At 43.3% G+C, this 26,639-nt stretch overlaps 1 protein-coding gene across 1 annotated transcript; it reads left to right on the forward strand.

Annotated features, from left to right (window-relative positions):
• The first annotated feature begins 743 nt into the window (after positions 1-743).
• Positions 744-26,241, forward strand: tprn (taperin). The gene is made up of 4 exons (XM_035668542.1): positions 744-3,076; positions 21,206-21,407; positions 22,712-22,836; positions 23,252-26,241. The coding sequence occupies exons 1-4, from the start codon at positions 920-922 to the stop codon at positions 23,312-23,314; spliced, it is 2,547 nt and encodes an 848-aa protein (XP_035524435.1). The 5' UTR covers positions 744-919; the 3' UTR covers positions 23,315-26,241.
• The last annotated feature ends 398 nt before the right edge of the window (positions 26,242-26,639 follow it).

Here is a 26,639-nt window from a genome sequence, read left to right on the forward strand (position 1 = left end):
CCCATGTGTTTACTGCAGCCGGATTATCGACAGGTGGCATCGCCGACAAATGCTGAATGAACAGCCGTCAGCCTCCGCCCGCCCCTGGATGTTACCTACTTATCACACCCGAACAACAACACCTCAAGCTTCAGGGTCCCTGCACTGTAACACTGGTTACATTTACAGGGATACAGCTTTGGAAAGGGAAACTATAGCCTACTGAGATGCCACAAAAGCAATGAATCTGGGACATTGTTGGGAATCCATAGGTCGTAAAGTAAAGAAATAATACAAAGGAGTCATTATTCAGTAGGTTACATGGATTCAACAGAGATAAATTTACTGGGTTTTAGCGATAATATTTAATATCTATAATGTGGTAGATGTGTTTGTCTCACGGTATGTTTATGGTTGTAGTTAAATACATTAATACCTCTTATAAACATTAGATGAAGCATTATGAGTACCATTCTATATTTATAGATCATTCACTGATAGCGTTAAATATAGTAAATACAAAAGAGGGAGGGGCGGGTGGAACCTGAACGCAACACCTTTGACTGACAGGCCTTCGTTGCCCAGTCAACAATAGAAACGGGAGTGGTTTGCGTCAACGTGCGGCGTTCTACAGAAGGGCTGGGGGCGTGTCCGAACGCCTCAACAACCAATCAGGAGGCGGATGGGACTGCCGAAGCCGCTCGTGGTGCTGCGGAGGGGCGGGGTCGCGTTCAGGGGCTGTGAGGAGAGACAGAGAGAGAAAGCAGAGGGAGAGGAGAGAGAAAAAAGAGACGGGAGGGATGTGTGTGAGTGTGCGGTGATCGGTGCTGCAGGTACAGTCGGAGCCGGATACAGGATTTAGAGCCGCACCGGACCGCGGCCGAACCGCCTCGGAGCCTGCCTCTCTCCCCTCTTCATCCCCTCCGAACAACCGTCCCTGATGTCTGGCGGAGGAGAGGTGCACGTCCTCCGCCAAGAGGCCGGACAAGAGAGCCCGAGGATGCCGGCCTGGAAGCGAGAGATACTGGAGAGGAGGAAAGCGAAGGGCGGCGGGTCCGGAGGAGCCGGTGCCGCGGACACGAGCCCCGGTGGTGCGGGCCCGCAGCGGGTTAACGGCGAGCTGCCGGGAAATGTGAACGGCAGCAGCAGCGGACCCAAGACTGACAGCGGACCGAGCGGCGGGTCCGGGCGGAACTACACCATCACCCCAGCCAGCCAACACTTCGGGAACAACAAAGAGCCACGGCCGACGGCCGCGGAGAGGACGGTGTCGAGGGAGGACGGCAGACAGGAGAGCCTGGTGCTGCAGGAAAGCCTGGGCCCGCTGGAGGAGAACCCATTCATCAAGCTGGAGAAGGAGCGGAGGAGGCGACAGGACCGAGAAAACGCCGCTCGTCCGGTGCAGCACATCCTGGAGCTGTACGGCAGCGTACCCGGTATACGGACTATCCGCGCAGAGAACATTATCATCATTGAGTCCGACCCGGATTACTTTCCGGAAGCTGGAGGGCTGAAACCCGGGTCCAAATGGCAGCAAAACGGTGTCAATAGTTACAGCTCTCTGAACGACCTCCTGGACCGGAGAGGGAGTGCTGTTACCGAGATAAGAGCCAAGGAAGTGGTGATTTATGACACAACGTTAAGCAAGAGTGAGGAGAACTTGAGCACCCTGGGCCGCCCTGATCATGAGGTCTCATATGAGACAGGTGAGGGTCAGGGCAGGGTGAGCCGGATGCTGCAGAAGTTTGACAGCAATTACGGGAAGCTGCAGAAGAAGTCCCACAGCACAGAGAACCTGCTGGACCTGGACTGTAGTGCCAGCAGCAGGCCAAGACTCTGGCCCAAGCCACAGCCAGATCTGGTGCCAAAGCCCAGGCCAGGCCTGTCGGTCAGCAGCCCAGGCAGCAGCCAGCCGTCCTCGCCTGTCTTCCAGGGCCCCTGGTCTTCCAAACCAAAGCCACAGCCCGCTGTCTCTGAGCTGGGCAGCCCCCAACGCTCCGCCGAGCCCCCTCAGTCTGTGTCTTCCTTCCGTCAGCGGTTTGAGGACAGCGGAGGCCGTGGCTCCCCCAGAGATGAGCCCGACAAGGGGCAAACCAAGCCCACCAGAGAGAGAGACTGGGAGGGCGCAGAGGTGCCACCCAAATCCAAGGTGCCATGCTCTCCGGAGACCCTTCGTGCCCGTGCCGAGTCCCCCTCAAGCCCCATCTCATCCAAGGTGTCACGCTCCTCGCCTGACTTCGAGATCCGTCCCTCCCCAAAGCCAGACCTCGCCCGAATTCCAGATGAGGACACCCAGGCACGGGCCCTCGCAAACCTGCGCCTGCAGTCCCGAAACTCCTTCACAGTGATCCCCAAGCGCCGTCCTCCTGCCTCATCTGCGACAGGCAGCCCGACACCGTCCAGCCCCGTCCGGTCTTCCCCCTCCCACAGAGCGGCAGAGGTGCCCACGCAAGGAGTGCCAACCTCCCACACCCCGGTGCCCACTTTGACACCCTCAAAGAGGAGTAAGGAGAAAGTGCAGGAGGAGAAGGAAGTCGAGAGGCAGGCGAGGCCATCCATGCCTGAACCATCTTCTCCTGTTGCCACAAGTCCAACACCTCCTCCGCTCTCAGAACCTCCTTCTCCATCCCCAGCTCCCTCCTCTCCACCTGCCCTGTCTTCACCCCCGTCTTCTCCGGCTGTCCCATCTTCACCTTCCTTCTCTCCGGTTCCCTCAGACTCTCCTGTCCCTTCCACGCCTTCCCCGGCTCCTCAACGACCTCCCGTGGATCACCTCCCAGTAACAAACATAGACGACATTGAAGTGGAGCCCCCGCAGCGTGTCCCTGCTCCCAGCCCCATGGTGCAGAGGAGAAAGGGGAACACCTTCACTGTGGTGCCTAAGCGTAAGCCCGAGGCCCAGCCGAGCTCACCTGAGCCCCAGCAGGAAGCCTCAAGTGAGGCCCCACCGGGGTCCACTCCCCCACAGGCCCCGTACGCTCAGCTGGGCTCCCTGCTGAAGAAACGCTACCCCGCTGTGGAGGAGATCGAGGTCATCGGTGGGTACCTTTCCCTCGCCAAGTCCTGCCTCTCCAAGACGGGCTCCGCGGGCAAGAAGGTGAGAGCACAGCCTGAAATGAACTTTTGTGGCTTTGTTGACAGGTTTTACATTTGTACTCTGAGCAGGTAGGGGAGACACACAGAGCAGTGCTGAAAGATTAGTTGATCAATTGATTAGTCAAACAATGTTAAGCTAATAATTAGTCATTTAACAAGTAAAAATGTCCGTAAAGGGTGACGATTGCTGCTTTTCTATCACTTTTAACTGAATATCTTTAGGTTTTAGACACAAAACAAGCCATGTGAAGACACCACCTCAGTTATGTTGTGATGGGTGTTGGGGACATTTGAAAGGCTGACCAATAAATCCAACACACACAAGACAGATTTAAAATGAAAAGAATAATTATTTGTAGGCATAATTGCTGGATTCTAGTTGTTAAATGCAAAATAAACGCTGCAGCACACAGTAAATAGGAATATTACTGTGTGCTTCCAATCGTATGCATAATGTGCCAAATCTTCCCAGAGGGATCATTAAAGTTTCCTCTGATCTAATTTTAGTAGTCACGCGTCACACAGGAAAGGCTCTGTTTTTGTTTTCTTTTCATCTCTGTGCATCTGTCACTTCTTTGACTGAGCCACCGCACTCTGGTCACCTGTGCTTTACACGGATCCGCGCAGCATTTTTCCATCTCCTGGTTAATCCTCACAGTTATTCTTATGTGTTGTGGTGCGAGGGAGCTCCAATAAATCTCCACATCCCATCACTTGACCCGCTCTCAGGCCTGATGGATTAAAAGTGTTCACACAGCCACTTGGAACAACACGCAGGGCTTTTTCCTGTGGATTGCCGTCCCACAAAGGCATGTTATTTGTCGCAGAGCGCATTATTGGGTTAGGTGGCCCTCCAAGCCTATTGACTGAGCAATCTCATCAAGGCTGTATTCAGTTTTCAGGATTGGGCTCAGGGATTTGGGCCAGCTCTGTCCTGTCACAAACGTATTGGTTATTTTACAGTTTTGCAGTTACAGTCTGCATATCCCCAGGCCTGGTCCTGAATCCTAATTAAATGATAGCAAAGTTTGTGTTTTGGGCATCACAGTTATCTTCCAATCTTAATCAGATATCTGGTGCATGATTGGCCAAGGTCTTGCTGCAAATTGCTCCTGTTTCATCTGTATTAGGGATTAATTAAATATCAGACAATGCCTCTAATTAATTCTACGAGTTGCTGCAGGCTGCTTTCAGATTCTGCTCTGGATCAGCCCAAGCGCCGAGCATAATGTTCAGCATGTTTACCAGTATGTTGCTCTCAGCAGCTAAAGATCTCTTCCTGTGGCTTGAATCCTTACCTAACACAACACATTATTAGGAGCGTGGCGGTGGTTCAGATGCTCAGGGTGTGTGAGCACAGCACCCTGGGTTTGCCACCCCTCACCCTTCCTCTCAGTCTGCTGTACTCTGTCTGCCAAAGCAGAAAAAAGCTTTTGCACACAGTTTCAGGATTCATTCAGTTGCATCACAGCGCTACCCTTTGTGATCTACAAAGCCACACATCGCCCCTAATGCCGAATATTTTGAGCCTTTTGGCAGCTTTTCAATCTAGGCCGGTGTCTCAGCCTCTCAGACGCTGGCCTGCAGTCCTGTTTCCTTGACCTGGTCTGCTGTAATCCTCTGCTCCCTAAGTAAATCCAACTACCTCCTACAATCAGGGCAAGAAGCTCAGGCTTTTCATGATTTCAAGTGGAAACAGTGAGCAGCGAACGCACAGACTCTGCAGTCACTTTATTGGAACTATATCACATCTGTAGCGTGCAGGGCTGGGTAGTCAATGTAGTATTTGTCAGTGGATTGATCAGCCAGTTTTAGACTGCTTTGTTTAGGCAAAAGTCTTGTATTCAGACTACATTTGACTTTGGCTTCTCTTGTAAAACGAATGAATCATACTGGCAGTAGTATCAAAACATGTCCAACAAATCAGATGTCATTTTATTGCTGCACTATTACTTTAAATGGGGATTTCTAGATTTGTTGTGCAGCGGTTTCTCCACATTTCCTTGTAATTCAGAGTCGTATTTTTGGTATCGACGGTAACTCTGGGATCTTGACTTTAGAATTTAAAATAAAGTTCTGTGGTTTTGAGTGATGCTAGCTTTCAGATCATGACTTTATAATGACGGATATTTAGGCTGCTCTCTTGTGCGTATGTGTAACCCATGCAGCCTGGTTGTGGTAAATGTGTTTTTATTGCGTGCACATATGCATGTGGACTATCAGTGACCGTGACCATGAGACATGAACACATCCTGTCCTTTTGTCCTTGTCGCTCACAAACCAAACACTTTCTCCTTTTGTTGTCTGTCTGCTCTTCTTCGTCATCATCAAGGCCCAGATTTTTCTTTTTTCTTTTTCTTTTCTTTTCTGGGCAGGGCTGCGCAAGCAATTACAAAAGCATCGAGGCTCGGCCTGGCCTGTATAATTTGTGTGGAATTTTTGTTCAGTGCCGCTTCTGTGTGAGAGCAGCCTCTGAGAATGGCCTCAGCGTTCTAGTCTTGGATGGGGTTTCTTTTTTTCCAACAAACCCTAAGCGTCTTTTTTTGTTTTTTTTTACGAGGAACTTGGCTGAAAAAGATTGTTCCAAATGCACGTCAGGACTTGAGAACTTGACCAAAGCAGATCCTCAACTCTTCCTCTAGATTTTCCAAAAATATATCACTGTATCCGCACTCTCTTGCTGCATGGTCTGATTTTTGAACTCTCTCAAGACTTGCACGAGTGCTGAATGTTGGACCACATCCAGCACAATCTCTCCTATGCTCTCGTCTTTATCGCTCCACAAGCTTCTCCCCCCTCTACCCACAGTGCACTGCTTTATTCCTGTGCGGTGGTAGTTAATAAGGCCTGTCCTCTAGCTCCCAGCTTCCTGTGATCTCCTCCTCTCTATTGGGGAAGGAATTGTGGAAGAGCTATGTAGGTCAAGTGCAGCTTCTTGTACCGCATCACTCCTTCATTTGCATAAAAATCGACTTGGGCTTTCTAGTGAAAAACACACGCCATGATTGACTCAGTTTTCATCTGTAGTGTGATTGGACTGGGCTCTCTTGACTTAACCCATGCAGAATTGACAGATTGTCTTATTTCCTCGTGGTAGACGCCGCCGCTCTTTGTCGAGGAGATACAGCTGGCAGCAAGACACTGGAGGGGGTGGAGTGGTTTGTTTTTGAAGTCTCTGCTCCCTATGACCAGTTATTATGGAAAAAGGGATACGGACCCATGTGTTTGTCAGCACAACATCCAGAGAGAAAGAGAGAGAGAGAGGAAGAGATTTTATGCGCTTACCCACTTTTTTCCAGTGTTTTTGTATTCGCACAGTGGAACCGCTCGGATGGCTAATTTTTAAACTGCTGCAGCATATTTATGTTCAATTATGACCATTCTGTCAAGCTAATGATTAGGTTTGGTGAAGAGGATCATGTGTTTGTTACTAAAAGTGTTAATTATTCAGATGTGTGACTGTTAGTTTCATGGGACTGGGGATTTGGTTAGATATCAATCTGTTGAGTTTATATTAACCTTAAATCAGCATAATTGAACAAAGGGTGTTTTCACACCCTAACCACCGACCAAACGAGCTGGTTCTGTTCATTTAGGCTGCTGTGAAAGCTGTCAATTAAACTCTGGCGCAGAGCTGAACCACCCTGAAAAGGTGGGTCTCCAAGCAGACTCTGGTGCAGTTTGTTTGTGGTGTGAAAGTAAAGCAACCACAGCTGTTTGTGCTCAGATCGATCAGTTCAAAAGCTAGACTAATATTCAATTTATCTGCTGATCGTGAGAACTGACAAGGACGTTTTGTGATTTCAGCACACATGTAGGATTATTCATTAGTGTGATCCTGATCTTTAGTATTTATTGCCCCCATAATCCCTAAAGTTCCTGCTTCAGGGTTTCCCCACTGACAAGTTTTAACACCAATGCTGAAACTGACAGTGATGGAAAATTAGTTAGCAGCAAAAATCAAAATGCATAACTAAAAGTAACAGATGAATGGTTGACACGACCAGCTTCTGCAATTCCCAAGTGGTTGTAATGCAAATTCAAACTCAGCTAAACATAGAAAAACCCACAACTATTGGGTAACTGTCATATGGATTCACATGTGCAGCTACAGAGCTACCACAGCCACTGTTTTCTCACTGTGAAATCCTATTCCATGAAGGCCATCACGTCTATGAATGGGTACTTGAACCTATCTGATAGGGCTGTGAGGAGACAAAAATAGTTGGCAACCACTGTCCTGAGTGAGCGCGGTCTGTATACACATTGCTGCACAGACCATTTGGCAACCATGGTAACGCATCAGCACGTGGGTGCAGCCTTTTTCCTGTTACATCAGAGAGTGACTAGTCTAGGTGACTAATAATGCTCATAATAACTTACATCATTGCGTTACCTGACAGCCGACCTTTTTTACACCACCCTTTCGACATGAAATAGTAGGGTAAACACAGGTGTTACCTATAATACTATTTAAGGCTCTGTTCCATTTAGTATAGCAGAGCCTTTCCAGTGAGTCAACATGCACAAAGCAGCACCCTGACTCTGTTTGACCTGAATGGAACCTTAATTAGTATCATTGGTAACGCCTGTGTTTACCCTACTTTTTAATGTCAAAAAGGCTGCTGTGAAAAAGGTCTAATCATGTGACTTCATGTTTACTGCTTGCAGTTTGTTTGTAATAGGTCAGTGTGAACAAGAAACAAACCAGGACCAACTGGCAACAATAGAACTTTTTCACAACAGCCAATTTGGTGTGAAATAGTAGGGTAAACACAGGTGTTCTCAGTGATACTAATTAAGGTCTAGTGATATTTTTGTTCCTTCCTTGTGGACTAAATGAACAGAACAGGTGTTAAAGCAACCTACATGTAAAATATACTGTACACTGATGTGCAACTCAACAAGAAAGTTGCGTGCTAGCTGCTCTGCCACCAATAAAACCTGCGGCGTACACCACCAGTCATATCATAAGTCATGTTTTTGCAGCGTTGAGTACCTTCCTCCAGCACTGTGCATTATCTGCATCTGCGTTTAGAGAACACAGTTTCTTTTCTTGTGGTTAAATGTCATGCATACGGCAGGTTAAAAATACCCCAAACCTAAATGGTTAAAAGCTCTCAGTGAGACAGGAAGGCCAATGAAAGGGCACACTCCTACATTTACATTGTGCGCCTGGGCTACAAGTGTGAAAGTCCATTGTGTTTAATTATTTACCACCCAGCAGACATTCCCCATCTCGCCTCCCTTACACTTCCTGAAAACCTACCATCCCACCCCCTTGCTTAAAGAAAAAAGAAGTTTTGTTTTGTTTTAAAAAAAAAAGGCGACTCTTTTTTTTTCTTTGGCCGGCTGCCCGCTATCCTGAGTGCTTTTTTTCTTTATTAAGTCTGAGGTAAGGCGACAGGAGAAACGCGTGTGTTGAAGTTGAGTTGTATCTACCAAATGGTCTCTTTTTAGAAACCAAGAGGAATAGCCTGTGTCAGTAACGTTTTGATTCTGCTCCCAGTCTATAATGTTTATTGCAATAATAGTTCTTTTCCCAAAGAAAATAAGAGTATTGCTGCCCTGCAGACCAAAACAAAATCTGTTTTAAGATCTGTGGTGTTGCCTTCTACTTCACATCCCCAAAGTTCATGGCAGGGTCATGTTAACTTTGATCTGGGCAACACCCTCCAATCAAGACATAAAACAGACAGAAACCAGCTTTCCTGATGATGTGGAGAGCTCAGAATTTTGATGATAACTGAGGAGGATGCGTTCAAGCTAAAAATAAGGCACTAGGTTACTCTTTATCATTATTACTGTGCCTGGCAGAGCTTTATGATATCTTAAATTGGACATATTACTTCCTTTATAATCTTGTTGTGGCTAATATGTTAGTTAATCATTTCTTATTTACACATCCAGCGTTAGAATTAATTTGGAGTAGTACTTTTGGTTTCCTTATTAAAGTAAGTAAAGTTTCTTTTTTACTTTGTTTTACTCTCCAGAGAGAAATATGTAGCTTTTAAGCTGCTTAAAGCCCAACTATTATCCCCAGCTATTCGCTAACTTTGTCTGTCGGACGTTTGGTGCTGCGCATGTATACAGTGAGTTCATCAGAGCCTTTAAAAAAAAAAACAAAGCTGATTCAACCAAAACAGTAAAGTTTTGGCCGTAAGCAACCTCTTACATTACACATAGTCAGTACATCCTAGGATAGGAAAAATATCAATTATTACAACTTTAAATTCAGTCTTTGTAGTCTTAAAATGTTGCAATTTCTACGCACACCATTACACTATTAACAAAGACGTTTTATTTGCCCAGATGTTTTGGATTTTAGATTATAAAAGTTTTTATTTTGCTCTGCGTTCAGCGATCAACCAGCTAAGCATTGGCTTTAGAGGCCTGGATCTGACTTTCTGTTTCTTTTATCTCTCTTCCTGTGCATCACTCTTGCCTATGAAATATCTAATTACTGCATAAAAGCTTTTTGTTGTCAGGTCAGACCATCAGTCAGGTGTATAACTGTTGTCTGGTGAGAAAGAGAAACTTTGCAGTGATGAACAGGAGTCTTCACTAGATTTGGCGTTTAGATAAAGGTGTCCTTGACAGCAACTTACAAAAATAATGAAAGTGACTTTGTCTCTCGCTGACTGTCACATGAGAGAGGTGCTAGTTCTCTTTTTATTTCTGATATCACAGGTGGTGCAAATATGGTTTCCTCTTCACAAGCGTGTTATTTCTCCCGAGGCGTCTGTGGCTGCAGGATGTGGACACACACACACACACACACTCTCTCTCACACACGCAGAAGCACATCCATGCCTAATTTCTGCATAAAACCCACATACGCACTAGCAGGTTTCACACACGGCCCTCAGGCACATGTGCAACCCTACAAAGTCAGTGTAATTAGAATTCAGCCAGCAAAGCCCCACTATCATAGTCATGTTTAATTCAGTGTGTGTGTGTGTGTCTTTAGAGTGCATGAGTAAGAAGATGAAGAGACTAAAAGCAGAGGACGTTAACAGACGGGGCTTTTTGAAAGTTTATAAAAGGAAACAGAGTGGGTGAGGGAAAGAGGCATGTTGAAGCCACTGACTACTAATACCTGTAGTGGTTATTTCCACCATCTGCTATGACGTGCATCTTTCAATTTGTTTGGTTGTGTTGGTAATTGGAAGTTCAAATCTTTATAAAACCCAGCCAGCTGGCTGAAGAAAGCTTCCAGTTCCATATTCGTGATTACAAATGCAAAAAGCTGGTGAGAATCTGGGTCTGTACAGTATGTGGTGCCTTTTGTGCGTAATGTAAATTTTATTCAAATGCTCTCCTCATGGGAACACATAGTGACAACAGTAACCTTACTGTTGTCATTATTTGAATCATTGATTCCTTTAATACTTTGTTTTTCCTTTTCACATGATCTAAAGCTGTCCGTCTTCCTGCCATGTTTCTTTCTCTCTCTGGCTGCCCGTCTCCACCTCCGCTCTCCCATTTCCCTCTGTCACATATCCATGGCGCCTGTCGCCGGGGCAACACGGGCCACGGCCATTCTATCCTGTCATTAGGATTCCAGGATAAGGACACCCACTCTCTCTCTTACATCAGTGTGGATGATGAAGTTGGCGGATTGTTAAGAGGAGCGTTTTGACCCATGTAAAATGTAAACATGGTCTAATAAAGATGTTTAAATGGGTTTCCTAGGGAGCATGTTCTGTAATCAGCAAACCTAAAATCAGTGTTTCTGTGGGTGGAGACCCAAGCAGCTCAGCCCTCTGATGTTTAAGAGAGGGCTGGTGTGTTTTCATAAGGCCCAGTGTGAAGCCAAGGTCGGTTATTTCAGTACAGGGTTGAAACATGTTTCATTTATTTGTATTTAACCTTGTCAGGGATCATCTCTTTTACCGTATTATTGTCCAGGATGTCTTTTAATATAACCTTATGGATACTAGATGTTTGAGATTGAGACTCACTGGGTCCCAATTAGAGGCAGGTCTCCTTTACTAGCCTGGTGTGGCTTTGTGTTTTGACAAATACAGGCAGGCATTCGATTGAAGCAATATCCATACTGATATAAATAAACAGTTTGATAGTATGTCACATCTTTGCTGAGAATTAAAGGCCTGTCCCATATAGTGGCCTGTTCCAAATAAAGGCAGGTTGAGTTCAGTAATTGAAGCAGATAGAAGCCTGGGCTGATTATAGTTTTCTGGTTGTATCTCAACTTTGTTTTGCATAAACACATAATAAAGCTAAGAGTCTACAGCCTTGCCAGTGGTTCTGTAGGACTGTACTTTGGCTCAGACAGTGGTGCCTGAGCTAAATGCTAACGCTAGCATGGCAGCATGCTCACAATGCCAACATGCTGATATGTTTACCTTGTTCGCAATCTTAGTTTAGCATGTTAGCATGCTAACATCAGACATATCTTTCAGAACCTAGCTAGGTTTCCCTCTGCTTCCCGTCTGTGTGCTAAGCTAGGCTAAAGACACCCAGGGACTCAGAAATGCACAGAAATAAAGCTTACATTGTTCTTACAACCGCAAACATGTATTTCCCCCAATTTCAGAGCATAACTTTGATTTAGGTTTGTCATTTAACAATTGTTGACAAGAATGCTATCATTAGCTTTAATTTCCTTAGCTGCAGCTATGTTAAGCAGAATGCAAGTATTGCAACTACAACTACAGGTAAATGACTGATCAGGTTGTACAGTTTATTCCTTACTTATCACTGTTTATACCGAACTCCTACAAAATATGTTGTTTATGTGACATCGTTCAAAGTGAAAAGAGTAGTAGTCCGCACATTGATTATTACAAAAAATATCTTTATTGTTCTTCATCATGCTGCTTTTGTCCTGAAAGAGCACGCTATCCACCTTATTTACTATGTGACATCTTTATCATGTTGCCGCCTTGAAACTGTGTCAATCATTGACTCCACTGTGTCCCAAAGATCAATCAAACAAAAGCCTCCAACATACATATTCCTCAGAGAATATCCTCAATCCTGATCCACTGTGCAGTATCCTGTCCTGTCCTTTGTCCTAATTGTGGCTTTCCAGGCACGCCCGACCATCTACACTCTCAGCCGACAGTCCAGCACTGAGCTTTTATGTATCAAACGCCCTAAACACTCCCACAGTGAGGTTTCGATTGCCACCCTGCTGGTATCACCTTACATACACAGTGTGTGCAGTCTTATTAGACTGCATCAACTCATTCTTATCAGCAAAAATGTTCTTGGATCGGACAAAATATTGTTAAAATGGCTCCGCTGGTCTGAGGCAGATCTATCTGTGGGCTCATTGATACAAACAAGTTTGGGGAAAAACGTCTGCTCTCCCATCCATTTCTTATCAGTCAGATAATCTCATCGTGATAGCACAGGGAGACTTAAACAAACACATACTCATGCTTACACGCGGCTACAAAGGGCATACTATTGCACCAGTGACTCACACAGTCTTGAGACGTGGTAGTGTAAACACAGATATTCACATCTTGCACTGCTTGCTGCCCACGCCACCAGCCCGAGCTCCGAACTGCGAGCAGCAACCACCTACACGCGTGAAAGAGTTTCCACAGTTATATCAGTGTAGTGACACTTGACAACGGATAGTTGTAGCACTTAAAGCATTTCCACACATACTCTGAACCAATTTAACGTCACGTGTGATGGGAAATCTGGCAACACCTACACGAGAGCGTGTACATCTCTACTCCATCTACTGCATGGATTACAGCCATTGGGCTTTTCAGTAGGTGTGCTGTGGTGTTGGCTCCGGCGTGCACTGACCTTTTACTGAAATATTTTGGGTCACTGATAGCCTGAAGGTCTGATATTTGGGTTGGAGCTGGAGTGAAAGATTCTTTATCCAACAAGTTATTTAGTTTGCCATCTCTGTTGAAAACTTATCAGAGGCAATTTGCTGCTAAGGTGTGTGTTATTGGCAGCTGGGTGCGTTTGTCATGGAGCAAATTACTCACAATTACTGTAAAGAATGTGCTTACAGGTATGATCACTATGCTGCACCAACATACTGCGAGCTAATTATTAAAAACAACAGTCTTTCAGTTTCTGTGGGGCAGAACTGAATTGTTCTGTACAGTAGGAGAGGATTGTTTAGTGATGTGTGCTTGTAGTACTGAAATAAAGCATTACAGTAAGTAACAGAAAGCACATTTAATGGTGCTATACGTTATTGTTGCTGTTGTACAAGCATCTTCAGTTTCCTGGAGCATAAATTCAGCTCAGAAATATCATCATCTATCACTGAGGCATATTTGGGGTGATGTGTTATTGTGTTTGGGGACTTCACTGAGGTGAACTTGTTTTTTCCTCATACACACTGCGGCCTCTCTCCTCCTGGTCCATAGTTAAAGGGTCAAAAAGAGGCAGGGAAAATGCAGATATCCCTAGTTTCAGTTTTATTTGATCAGATCTTTAGGTTTTTGTTTCCAAGCCTCCACCCCAATACAGTGGAATTGGAAAATGTTGTGGTGCTCACAATCAAGGGCCTTTCCACTGGGGATGGAAATTACACCAGAGTCCTATTTTGCTTGGTCATTCAATCATTGCTTGAATGTTGTTTTTTATTATTATATTTATTTATTTCATTTTATTTATTTAGGGCCCGTGCACAGCTTCTTAGCTGTACAAGAGTTAGCTATTATTATACATATATATATATATGTTTTTTGATTTCTTCATGATTATGAAATTAAAAATAAATCTGCAGCACTCTCAGACAGTTTAACTCTATTGGTCATCCTATTAGTTGTCCTACTTTTATCTAAGTGCGGTGATATGAACTCTCTTATAGAGGAGCCAGATCATGGTTGTTGGGGCTGTTTGCAGCCTGCACAGAATGCCTGCAGACATTACTCTGGGCTGCCCACTATGTTATAAAATAGGTTAATCTGTGTTTTGTATTTGGAGTTAATATTGTATTATTGCTATTAGCAGAGTAGCAGTGTTTAATATCTCCTTGCCTGAAATACCTGTCAGAAAGAATCTCCAACATCTCTTTCCCCCTGCTTGCAGTGTTTATGCTAAGCTAGAATAAAAACATTTTGGGCCTATTTAAACATTACGGAGATGAAGCTGATCCACATTTTCTCTCTGTAAAAAAATCAAACAGTTATATATATATAACTCAAAATGTCAGAATGTTCAGCTTATGTTACTAGTTTGGAGGAAAAGCTTCTGTTCATCTCTTAAATGTAGGACACAATAGAAATGGATAAAAGAAAGGGCAGACTTTTGAAATGTGACGTGAATATCTCCTCCACCTGATCATTATTGACACACACCCCCTGCTTTGTTTCCCTAAATGAGATCCTGTAGTTCACACTAATTATCCTAATTTACCAGCACCGTGGAGAGGTGCACCACATGCTTTGTTTGAGTACATTACTTTATTATCCCTCTCTTTAAGAGCTAATGCAGCTGCAGCTGGTGGAGCTGTTCTAATATTATCAACCTTGGCGGAGATTAACTCTAATCAGGCACCGGGTCAGTCTCCTCCAGGCAGGGTTAGTCCTTTTAGAGGACTTTAACGTGCCATAATAGGTACAGTCTTTTGGGAGAAATTTTGATATAATTTAGGTAATTCAGAGGCATCCGATGCTTTTCTACACATACTGTACATAGGCATGTGCACACAGTGTCAACATGGCAGTACGCAACACGCCCTTTGCCACCTGTCCTCGCTGAGTTAAATATAGAAACACATTTTGAAGAGATGCACACCCAGTCAGACGCACATCATGTCAACACAAACACTCGCATGCTGCTACACCCTCAGTTCTTAAGAGCTGCGCTATTGTGTCGCAGCTCCACTGTAACTCAGCAGCTTTCAAGTTCAACCAGATCTGCACTGCCAGAGAAATGGCCCTTTCTGTGTGTGTGTGTGTGTGTGTGTGTGTGTGTGTGTATACAGTATGTGTGTGTGTGTCCATTCAGTACAGTTTCACCAAACGAAGACACGCCATGCTGGGTGGCCTGGAAAAAAATCCCTGGCACTGCTCCCATCTCGCCTATTGGCCGAAGCACATTCATGAAGACATAATCTCATCTGCCCGTTCTCTTCTTCCTCTCTCCCTTGCTTCTCCTTTTGTCTTCCCCATGTCCCTTTGTGGCTCATACACAACATACAAACACTGAGCTGATGAAACTTGGGCGAAAAAGGAACTTCTGGAATACATTTCTGCAGAGATATTATTTACTCAGCTCAGTGTCTGATGTCTGAGTCTGGTTGTGTCGAAGCTGCTGTAGCAGTTCCCGACTCCGCAGACAACCACAGTCCTAACAAGTCATCTTTATTTTGTATTCAGTTTCAAAACCCCTCTTTTTTCCAGAGCAAGCAAAAAAAATCTACCACAGAGCTGAAATGATTCTACTAGCTTCCTGAACAGTTTGTGTCGCAAGGATTTTTTTCTTTCTCTCTCTTTTTGAAGAACTCCCCCCGTTTCTGTCTCTCCTCACTACTGTTTCACATACAACATAAGGCAACAGTTTCCACATTGACACATATAGAACCAAAACCAAGAAACATTTTTTCCAGTGTTACTCAATGCAGCATATTCTATAGTTTAACCCAGACACCAGTGCTGTATTTTTTTTAGTGTCAATAAGTAACTTTGCTTGTAATATACACGTCAATGAACTTTGATTCTTTTGCTCTGGTAGCTTTAAGTGAAAGAAAAGTAGATATGGGGAATATTTATCAAGAATTTTTTGATATTATGCATCCCCTACCCCCGAAACCTTTTTGTATTTTACCACAGATGCAAGATTTTTTTTACTTAGGGGGACAATGCACATAAATCATACATAGATATGAGATATTATATGAGAGATATGTATGTATGTGTGTATATGTAAAGGAAGCTGTATCTAAACTGTATAAACCCTCAGAGTGGGTGTAAGATTTCTCGAAAAGGTGAAGGAGTTGGAGGTCACTTCCTGAACAGGATTTCCAAGCGCTGTTTCGTGTTGGAGAAAAAAAAAAATCTTCATTCTGTTCCATTCAGTTCAAACAGAGTCGGGGTGCTGCTATTGTGCATGTTTGCTCACTGGAAAGGCTCTGCTACACTAAATGGAACAGAGCCTTAACTAGTATCATTGGTAAACCCGACTATTTCATGTCAAAATGGCTGCTGTCAAAAAGGTCTAATGGCATCAGCTTCTCACACACACACACACACACACGGACACACATACTGCAATATACAGTCAGTCTTTGATAAATATAAAACAAAACCAGAATAATTAGTCAGTTGTTGGAGGCCTGTCAATGCCGGAGCTTCCTGTCTGAGCCCCCTGCGGCGACTGAGAAGGACAGCAGGGGTGAGTCCGGGGCCCCTGTTGGCCCATGCCCATGCCTGAGGACAGAAGACGAATCACTTCTGCCTCCATGATGCAGGCTTTTATCACAGAGATGAAAAAGACCCACAACTGAAGCTCAACCGCGAGCAGCAGCAGGCAGGGAGAGGTCCTCTTTATATATAAAGACCACAGCTCTGCTCCTCTTTCTCTTCCTCCAAGTTGGTTTAACGCTGCAGCTAAACAGCTAAAGTCAGAGAGAGGACATCGACTAAGGCATTGCAGGGGAGTCTCAACTAACTGGAGTCTCATGTGAGAGGAGTGCTAGAGGACCAGACAAAAAGAAAAGTGAAAGACGGTGAAAGAGGAAGCGAGCCCAGCGGCTTGCCTGATTTATTGATAGACTCGCATTTGGCATCCAGAGACTTCCTCTAAGACAGGATGCCAGTTTAGCAAGCAAACGCTTTTTGTGGTGTAAGATTTAACACAGGAACTAAAATTAGGAGGTTTTGGGACTAAAAATAGGTGATGTCTGGGACTGACGGCCTTTTCAGTGTGTCACAGCCTGGCTATATACACAGAATTCGATACGTAGATTGTACTGTTACTGCAGCTGAGTACTAATGTGGAAATCTAGTCTGGCTGTCGGGAGAAAAAAAGAAGGAAAAAGATTTTGTTGAAAAAGCTGAAAAGCGAGTCAGAGATGCAATTCTGGAAAAAATGGATGGAACTTTGACGGTTTCCCTCTTGTCTCAAACCATCACATTCCTCCAAAGAAGAAGCCTTTTTCATGAACATTGGATATTTCTGCCATAATTTTTCCAATTAGCAGAAGAGGTTCATAGTATGATGATTCTTTTTTGAAATACTTTACCTTGAAGCCTTAAGAAATGTGAGGCAGAACAGTTATGTAGCTGACCATTGTGAATAACCACAGACTAAACACTAAAGTACTTACTATTAGGTGATATTAGTGAGTAACTGGTTTAAAGGTTAGAGTTGTGAAGGCTCCTTGTTCAGCTCTAAGGGTTCACAGACTGATCTGTAAACCCTTGTCCTTCTCCACACTGCCGCCTGACAGGAATACCAATGCAAAGGTATAAATACAGCCTCCTGACTGATAGCACTATCTCAATACATGTATTTATTAATGTATTTTTTATTAGCCCTGTATCAGATATCAGGAACTATTAAATCATCAAAACATAATTACCAATGTCCAGTGGAGATAAATGGAGGAGATGCTCAAATTGATTCGTTTCCAGTCATTTTGAAGATTTATTATAAAACCTAAAGACCCTAGTCCTGAATCTATAAAACATTGTCCTAAATATATGGACCTTTGTCCTTAACCATTGGTCAATTGTTCTCAATCTTGACTTTATAGACGCTCATCTGGAATCTAGACCCTCATCATTGGTCTGTAGACCTTCATTTTTAATCCATAGACCCTGGTCCAAAATCTAGAGACCCTCATGTTATATCTGTGGGCCGTCTTCTTCTACAGATCCCAGTGCTAAATCTATTGGCCCTCTTTCTTAATTCATGGACTTTAGTCCTAAAAGCATAGACTCTCAAAATCTAATGTAGAATCTAGACCCTCGTGTGGAATCTGTAAACTTTGCTTTAGTCTATAAACAATATCTCTTATTTTGAGTTTGTAGACCCTCATCTTTAACCTATAGACTTGTGTGTGGAAACTTCAGACCCTCATTTGCAATCTATAAACTGTAAACTATACACCCTCATGCTGAATCCATCGAGCTCTGTTCTTAATTTGCAGACCCTCGTCCGAATGTCGACCTTCATTGGGTATCTACAGACGTTCGTCTTTAATCTATAAATTCTTGTATTGAATCTAGTGATCCTCGTCTGTAATCTATAGACCACCATTGTCTTTGATCAACTGACTCCTGACCTGAATCTATAAACCTTTTGCCTGCTGAATGTGTAGACCATTAGTCTATAAGCTATAGACCATCATTCAGACACTATATACTCTCATCCTAAATCTGTAGACGTTTGTTTTATATCTATAAACCTTGTTCTGAATATATAGACCCTTGTCCTAACTCTATAAAACATTGACCTGAGCTGCTAAGCCTTCAGTCAGTCATCATATCGGAACATGTTTCAGTGCTTCAAAAGTTAAACTTGTCCAAAATGCTAATTTATCCCTTTTCTTTTTGATTAAATGGAAGTATATTGTATCAGGCAAAATGATAATGGTTGTGTGTGACATACACTAGAGTCACACTATATTCAGTGGATTTTCTGCATTTAAACATCCATAATGAATAAGAAATATAGTGTGCTAATCAATATTTTTAAAGACTTTAAACCTTAAATTCCAGAAAATGTGTTCAGAAGGACTCTATGGCTCTGTGAATAATAGTTCATAAAGGATATGGAATACGCATGACATGAAATTGAGGTTAAGTGGGAACCCTGGCCGGTTCTTGAGTCGGAGGTTGCGTTGCTGGCTTGTGGCCTTGTGATGAAGATTAGAGCAGATTTAGATCATGGCCTGCAGAGTAGATGGAGCCAGGTACAGTACGTTAAGAGCAGTCAGCTGACGGACAAACCTACTGCTATATGTGTGTGTAATGGCTGCCATCTCTATGGCAACTCAGGAGTATGCAACGTGTGGCCAAAATACATGAACAGTAACTTACTAGAAACCATTTGCCGTCTTTCTGTTATTCCTATCCGTCAGGTTTGTGAGTTCCAACAGAGAAATCACGACTGCACCACTTATTGAAGAGGCGTACTGATGGCGTACTTTCATAAGGTGCCTGCAACATGAAAAAAAAAAAGTAGCAAAAGAAAAGTAAAGAAAAGAAGACACACACCTATAATATACAGACAGTGTCAATAAGGAGTCCCATCTACAGTTTATGTAAAAACTGACAGAATCGAATCCCCTTTGGATGTTGCAACTGCAGCGTAAATGATATCCTGAAAACTGTATAGTAGCAGTAACTTCTCAGAGAACCTGTCACATTCTTCCTCTAAAGGGATGAGATGTCTCCTTTGAGAGTAAGTGCCAGTCAGTGTGCTCGCTGACAGCTAAAACCACCTGAGTCTCTGGGCGCAGAGTTGCCATTCATGTTGGATTACATGGTGCAGCAAAGTGCAAGGGCTCCGTCTCAGCCCACGGATCCATGTTTGCAGACCACTGAAGCGTTGCCAAACAGACATGTCTTACAGGGAGCACTCTGAGACAATCAATCACAGGGCCCGAGTCTCCTGCAAGGCTGCCACCTGTCCCACTCAGAGGACACGCAAAGTACAGTACACGAAGCCACAGACGGGCCTAAACAATCTACAGCTGCCTCTCCCAGAATCCCAATTAGAAGCTCTGTTGAATAAGTTATGAGATAGTTGGTCCGTGTTGAGCTAAACTGGCATTACTGCAGAGTGAGCAAAGGGCTGAGACACGTGAAAATGTACAGTATAGATGGTTTAATTACGGCGCAGTAAGGAAGTAATAACCTGTTAATGTTTGCTGCGCTCATAAAATGCAGGAGAGTGATGTCAGTGTTATGTTAAAGTATGTGCTTTGAAATGAGAAGATATCTGATCTTGGCTACTGCCTGTAAAGTTTGGCCTCCCTGTCAGACAATTCTGCAAGCAAACAGTCAACAGCGGGTGGTTTGTTTTCTTGGTAAACACATCTGGCTTGTAAATAGAGAGCTGCTGAAGCCATACAAGTGGCTGCTGAGGGCTCCTCAGTTACTCAAGACCCCCCCACACACACAAATTGAAAATGACATTTTTCTGTCACTAACAATGATGCATATCATTTAAGCATTTAAAGAGTCTCTATTTTTTATCATAGTTCCCCCAAACAGAGATGAGAGGGCATTTGAGGATTCATTGTAGGGGCACAATGACTCATTTTGGGATTTAATAAAAGAACTAATTTGGGTTCATTGTGAAATCTATGGTAATAATATATTCTATCTAATCTATTGACAGCTGCATCTTACGTCATTTGTCAGCGGATGTTTGCTCGGTTTTGTCATGGAGATGACTCAGTTGTCATTATTGTGGAACTTCACTCTGCTTGATAATGCTCCTATATGGTTGGTACAGTATTAGGGCTGCAGCTAGCAATTAATCTGACAACCCTTTTCTTGGTTAATCAGTTTTGTTTTTTTTTTATTCATAAAATGTCAGTTTCTTCAGTTATTCACTGAAGAAACCAGAAAGTGATCACTTTTAGAGAGGCTGAAATCAGAGAATTTGGACATTTTGTTTCTTCAAAAGGGACTCAAAATGATTCATCAACTAATCATTGCAGCACGCACATCATTTTGTACACTGAATGTATAACTGAGCAAACACCATCCTCTAAGGAAGTCCATGAGATGTGGTTGAAAGCCCTTGACAAGTCTAGTAAATAGACTTAGAGTTAAAGATTATTTTGTCAAACATATAATTTGGAAGTGAATTTGTGGAATTTGAGGACATGGTTTTTTCTATATGGAAGCTACTATTCCTTATTGTCTTCTCCTTTTTTTAAATTTTTTCTGTCAGCTAGATTAAATAAAATACTCACGCCAGATCATGAACAGGTACCTGCCCAAGTTTACCAACCACAACCACAATTTACTGGCTTTTGGCTAGAGACTGATGTTGTCTTTGACATGGTGCCAGTGAAGAGAAAATAAAATATGGAGGCAGGGGAAATCATCATTTACCCATTGTTACAATTTGGGTTGTTTGTTGTTTCATGCCAAAATAATATTTTCTAATGGTTTTTTTTAATATTCTAATGTTTCTGCGTTCGTGTCTTCTGCAGCTCAAGATCTCTTTCAACGAGTCGAGCCTCAAGAGCACGTACGAGTATCCGTCAGAGAGCAGCGCGTGGGACAGCGGGGAGGAGGATGAGGAGGAGAAACGAGATGAGAAGGTGGCGGACGAACAGCCAAGCATGGTGGGACGCATCCACATCCCCCGACCCAGCTTCACCGGCTCGCCCACGCACACGACCAACAGCAACGGTGAGACGAAGGGAAACGTGGCGGGAGGGGAGAAACACGGTTCATTTTATGTTTGTGTGGGGAACACACAGGTTAGATGTCCAGCTCTGACCCCCCCACAAGCACTAAAATGTCTGTCCGACACTTTGGACGAGCTATTGGTCACATTGCTGTATTCATGGCCCCCAAAGGATGAGCCCTAATGATTTTGGTAGTTCAGAATGTCTCTTTAATGTCACTGTAGACATTCATGCTGCTCAGAGGATGAACTCCCATTAGCTTACCTCTTTAGGTGGTAATAAATACAAATCATGCAACTAAATGTATTTGTGTAGCACTTATGTAAAAGCAGAGCTAGCAGAAGGCTTTTCTGGGACACATAAGATGAACAAAAAAACAAAATAATTAAGTGAAATCAGACGACTGAGCCAGAGGAACAAAATAGAAAATGTTTTATGCAGAACCAAAATGTTAATAGAGAGCAGTGTAAACAGTAACTACTTAATGTCACATAAAGTGCACTTTATGGAGAAATTTGCAGCTAAACAGCATCATGTAGCACACTTAGATCTTATGTAGGACGTCATGGACATATTGTGTGTACAAGACATGTTAGGGAACACTTATTGGACTGTATCCGGTGGTGTTAATAAGGGAATCCTCCAGTTCTTGCTCTGAGGGATGAAGTGAAGATCTACTTTTCACTCTGCAGTTGAGCACTTCCCATGATGGGCCATTGACGACCGAATAAAAAGATTAGCGAGGCAGTGGAAGAGGAGGGAATGGCTCTGATTGTATTATTTCTAATCAGTTTACATATGACAGCCCATCCCTTAACACCTGCCCTTTGAAGTCACACAGGCTTTTGAGTTGATTTTGTGAGTCTAGTTTTGTGGTATTTTAAATGTCTTTATGTGTCCACTGGCCTTTTCATTGAGTCTCAGAGTTCACCCATGGTTCTTCTTTCCCACTTTGTGTTGGACAGTCATATAAAATGCAAATAAACTGCTGTTTCCACTTTTAAGGCTGATATTACTACCTTCATGTGCATTGTGCATGGTGTCAGTCTAACAGGGGAAGACAGCATTAAGTATGATGACAGAGACCCCTACTGGGCAAATTGTGAATTACATTTAACTAAATGCAGTGGACTAAATAGTTAGTTGAAAAATGATCTCATCAACTTGTATCTGTAAAAAGGAAAGGTACATGTACATTACCAATTATATAAATAAAATAGATTTAGGTTTAACAGTGGCAACAACACAGAGAGAAAGAAAATGTATTAACATGTATAACACATGATGTCTTTGTATTGTCCGCAGACCTTTCCAGCTACGTCCCCAAGCACTCGGTGGACTTCAGTGCCTGGCAGGAGCACAAACACGAGGACAGTGTTTACCAGGAGAACACCACTTCCCAACAGACACAGACGACAGAGGAAGTAATGGTGAGAGAGAACGCCACCATTCGTCAAACTTAAAGCTGTTTAAAGACAGTTTCTGTTGTAGAGTCGAGTATCAAGTGCCGTCTCCTCTCCACTGTCACCTACGAGTGGTGACCATCTTCTTGACCTGCAACTATTTAATGTTTGTCAGGAATAATTAAAAATGTTAAACTGAACAGCAATCATTCGTCCCCTTTAAATCTTAAATGTTAGCTGATGAATCCTGTCAGCACGTTGTATTTGGAAAAGGAAAATATGGTAGAAGACTTGAATTACAAGTATACAGGTTTAGTGATATATTGCCAAAAAACAACACCATAAAGGCAAAACACTGGACTTTGAACAATGGGAGGAAAACATGTCTGCTTTATGCTTTATTTGTTTTAAACATCTGAACCTTTTTGTGTTTTCTCCGCAGCTCACGCCGGCAGACAGCTCCTCCCTGTCTGACTACAGCAGCGAGCCCGCTCTTTACTTCTGATCAGTCGGACCAGTCAGCTGTACAGTAGCATCTCACCTGTGGGACCAGACTGCAGCCAGAGCCCCGAGCGTGGCTCCGTCACACCCGGGTCTCCAGCTCTAACACTCCAGCCGTCTCTAAGCACATCTTCCTGCTCAGACAGGAAACACAATGTTTTGTTATTTCTTTCTTTTTTGTTTTTTTGGGGCTGATTTCCTGCCACGGTACCACTGCACGCCAAGTTATCAACTGCATATCAGAGCAGAGCAGCTTTTTGTCAGGCGGCCAGTGATCCATTCCCACCTCCTTCCTGACCTGACGCAACAAATCCAAAAGCAGCTGGACTGTGTTTCCCCCTACGATCCCGGACAGTTGATCTGTCAGCCCCCCCCCCTCCTCTTCCTCGCTCCTCACCAACACAAATGTCTGACAGAATCAAATCCGTTGCGACGTCTGTCTTCCTCTCCAGACTCTGGAAGAAGTTCCCCTGCTTTCCTCCTGCGATTCTCCGCTTCAACATTTGCTTCAGGTTTTTTGGCGGATGTTGACAAGCGAAGGAGCCGAAAGCGAGTGACCTAACTTCTTAAAAAGAACAGGAAGCCGCCAGTGCCCACGTGTAGGTAACGCCATGGTGACGGAGTTCAGTGTTAGCGTGGAAACATGTCACGTAGGACATGGGAGGACGCATCCGCTTCTGTAGATCGCTGGCAAACACACAAAAACAAACAAAATGGTGAAAGGGTGCCACAATTGTAGTTTTTTTGTCCGTGTTTTTGTTTTGTTTTTGTACATGCATGTTTTGATTTCAGCCAACAGCTCGGTTGGTTCTCTGACTGTAAAGCTTCTGTATGCCTTTTTAGTTTTTGTATCTTTTCTGGCAAACTATGCTGTATTGAAGCTGCTGGACGTTTTGGTCGAAGAGTCTTAACGGCAAGCAAACTTCAACACAAACTCCCTCCTCTGCGACAAGGGAGGGGGAAATATGCACCCCAGGGAAGATTTCTGTCAATCAGCAGCAGCAAACTCTGATTTCTGATTGAACGCTTGAAAAAGTGACCTTGGCCAATAATGTCTGTATGTCCGTATTGCTGGTGACAAACAAAAATCATACTGTAGAATGTCTCTGTATATCCTCTTATCAAGGTATCTGTGTTATCAAAAGCTGTTAGACCTCCTGACACCTTTTTTTCTGGCTTCTCGTGTATTTATTCCTGCTTATAGTTGAAGTTTGCATGTCTGAGACCTGCTCATGTACAAAAGGACGTTTTTGTAAAGTCAAATTTGCCGGTTGCTGAAGGATGGTGCGAACAGCGCCACCGGACATTTCTTCTTCTTTGTTGTTGTTGTTTTTTTTTTTTCTCCAGTCGGACCTCATGTACTTTCACATTCCACAGAGGAAGAAGCCGGTCCATTGAAGTGATGAAGGCGACAACGATTATGATCACTCATAATGTGGCATGTTTGTGAGAGCGAATGCAAGATTGTGTGTTTGGAAGAATATGTAATTTTTTTGTTTGTTTTTAATTAAGATTGTTTTATATACAAGAATGCACCAAGTTTCCAGATGATTTTTTTAAACGCATAATGCCAACGGATTAAAGTGTTGCTGTAACGGCCTCACATTCATTCTTTACGCGCGCAGGATCGACCCCTCGGCCAGTATTGTTGTACAGTTCCCACCATATTTTCATAAGTACTAAGATGTATTTCTTACTCCTGTCATTCATTTTTCTAATTTCTCCCATCAGATGAAATTTGCTCAGTTGGATTTTGCTGTTAGGAGACGAGGCGTTTTGTCTTTGTCCAATGAATTTAGGAATAATCTGTTTTGTCTGGAGTCTTGGATGTTAAATGTGTTTGCACTGTCATGCTTTTAGCTTTTATTTGCACCTCGTGAGAAGGAGCGGAGTAGGCCACAGAGGAAATGTGCACTTATAAAGAACAAGAAGTCTAGTTGGAGAGTTTTGTTTCGAAACAGTATAGCCACTATAGACACCTGCTTTTATACAACCATTGATTGTATGTCTGATACAGTAGATGAGTAAGATTTTTGAGCCCTTGGTTGGCAGAATCAAATTTTTTAGACTGCAGGTATTGATTTTTTTTTATGATCAAAATGAATGAATAGCATTTTGGAATAGAACTCTTCAATTGTACATGATGAATGCACTGCCGATGAATGCCATGTCCACTTTTTGTACTGTTTGCCACAGCCTTGCATCAGAAGTCTTATGATTGTCGGCCTTGATGCTGTGACCACAAACTGTAGCCCAAGTGTAGTTTCCCCACACAGGTCCAGGGCTTCATCTTTGACCTCAAGTTACCTCAAAAAAACACCCCTCAAATCCTTCTTTGCAGCTGTTATCGGCCAGTTAACCCGATGTGTCAGCCTCTGACATACAGTAGCTTTAAAGGACCATACCAGTGATTTTGCGAGTTTTAGCCCATTTGGTACAAATCACATATACTTTGCATTACTGCTAACCTTTTGTCCAGACGTCCACTGGTTTCCACTCAATTTCATATGGCATGAAAATCTACTAGCAGACTCTAAACATACAGCTTGAAACTTGACTGTTTCTATACCACAATCATACTTTACTCGAAACCTTTTCTTACATCTACACAAGAGGCTAAACTAAATGTGAAGCACAAGTAGCAAAAAGAGCTTTGTAGTGTCAAACTGGCAAAATCTGGATCTAAAGAAATTCTCAAATCAAAAAAACTGGTTTAAAAAAAAGAATATGGATGTATCAAAGAGTACTGAGGTTCAGTATCCAGCCCTATAATATGCAGTGCAGACTTCTTAAATTAATCTGTACTCAAATTACATTATCACACATTATGACTACAATAAGTATAATGCAACTGACAATGGAGTGCAGACTTTATGTTCACTGTGAGGGTTAGCACAGCTCATGCAGGTTTAAATAGCGTACTGAATCAGTTTCATACCGGAGGGCATTGAATGAAACCTATTGACTGTGTGAAACACGCAGTGGGAAAAACACAAAACTGTATGACATGAATTTGAAAATGTGAAGTACACATGATTTGTAATTAACTTCAAAACATTGCTATGGTTCTTTTAAGTTTAATTTGGCCCAGACACACCCTCACTTGGACCTGCTGTGTAGCTGATGGTCACATGACACTCCTGTGGATCCATCTGTGGTAGCTGCTGCCTTCAACGACTGTGGGAAATCTCCACTGATCGTCTTAAATGACACCAGCGAGAACTTTACTGACGGCCATTACTGGGACATAAGAGACACCCGACTTGACTTCTGAAGTGTACATGCGGCCTCTCACCGCAGTGTTTTCCGTCCGTTTACTCCTGTGAGCA

Source organism: Morone saxatilis, unplaced genomic scaffold (genome assembly GCF_004916995.1).
Source record: "Morone saxatilis isolate NCDOM2014 unplaced genomic scaffold, NCSU_SB_2.0 Contig21, whole genome shotgun sequence".
Lineage (NCBI taxonomy): Eukaryota > Metazoa > Chordata > Actinopteri > Moronidae > Morone > Morone saxatilis.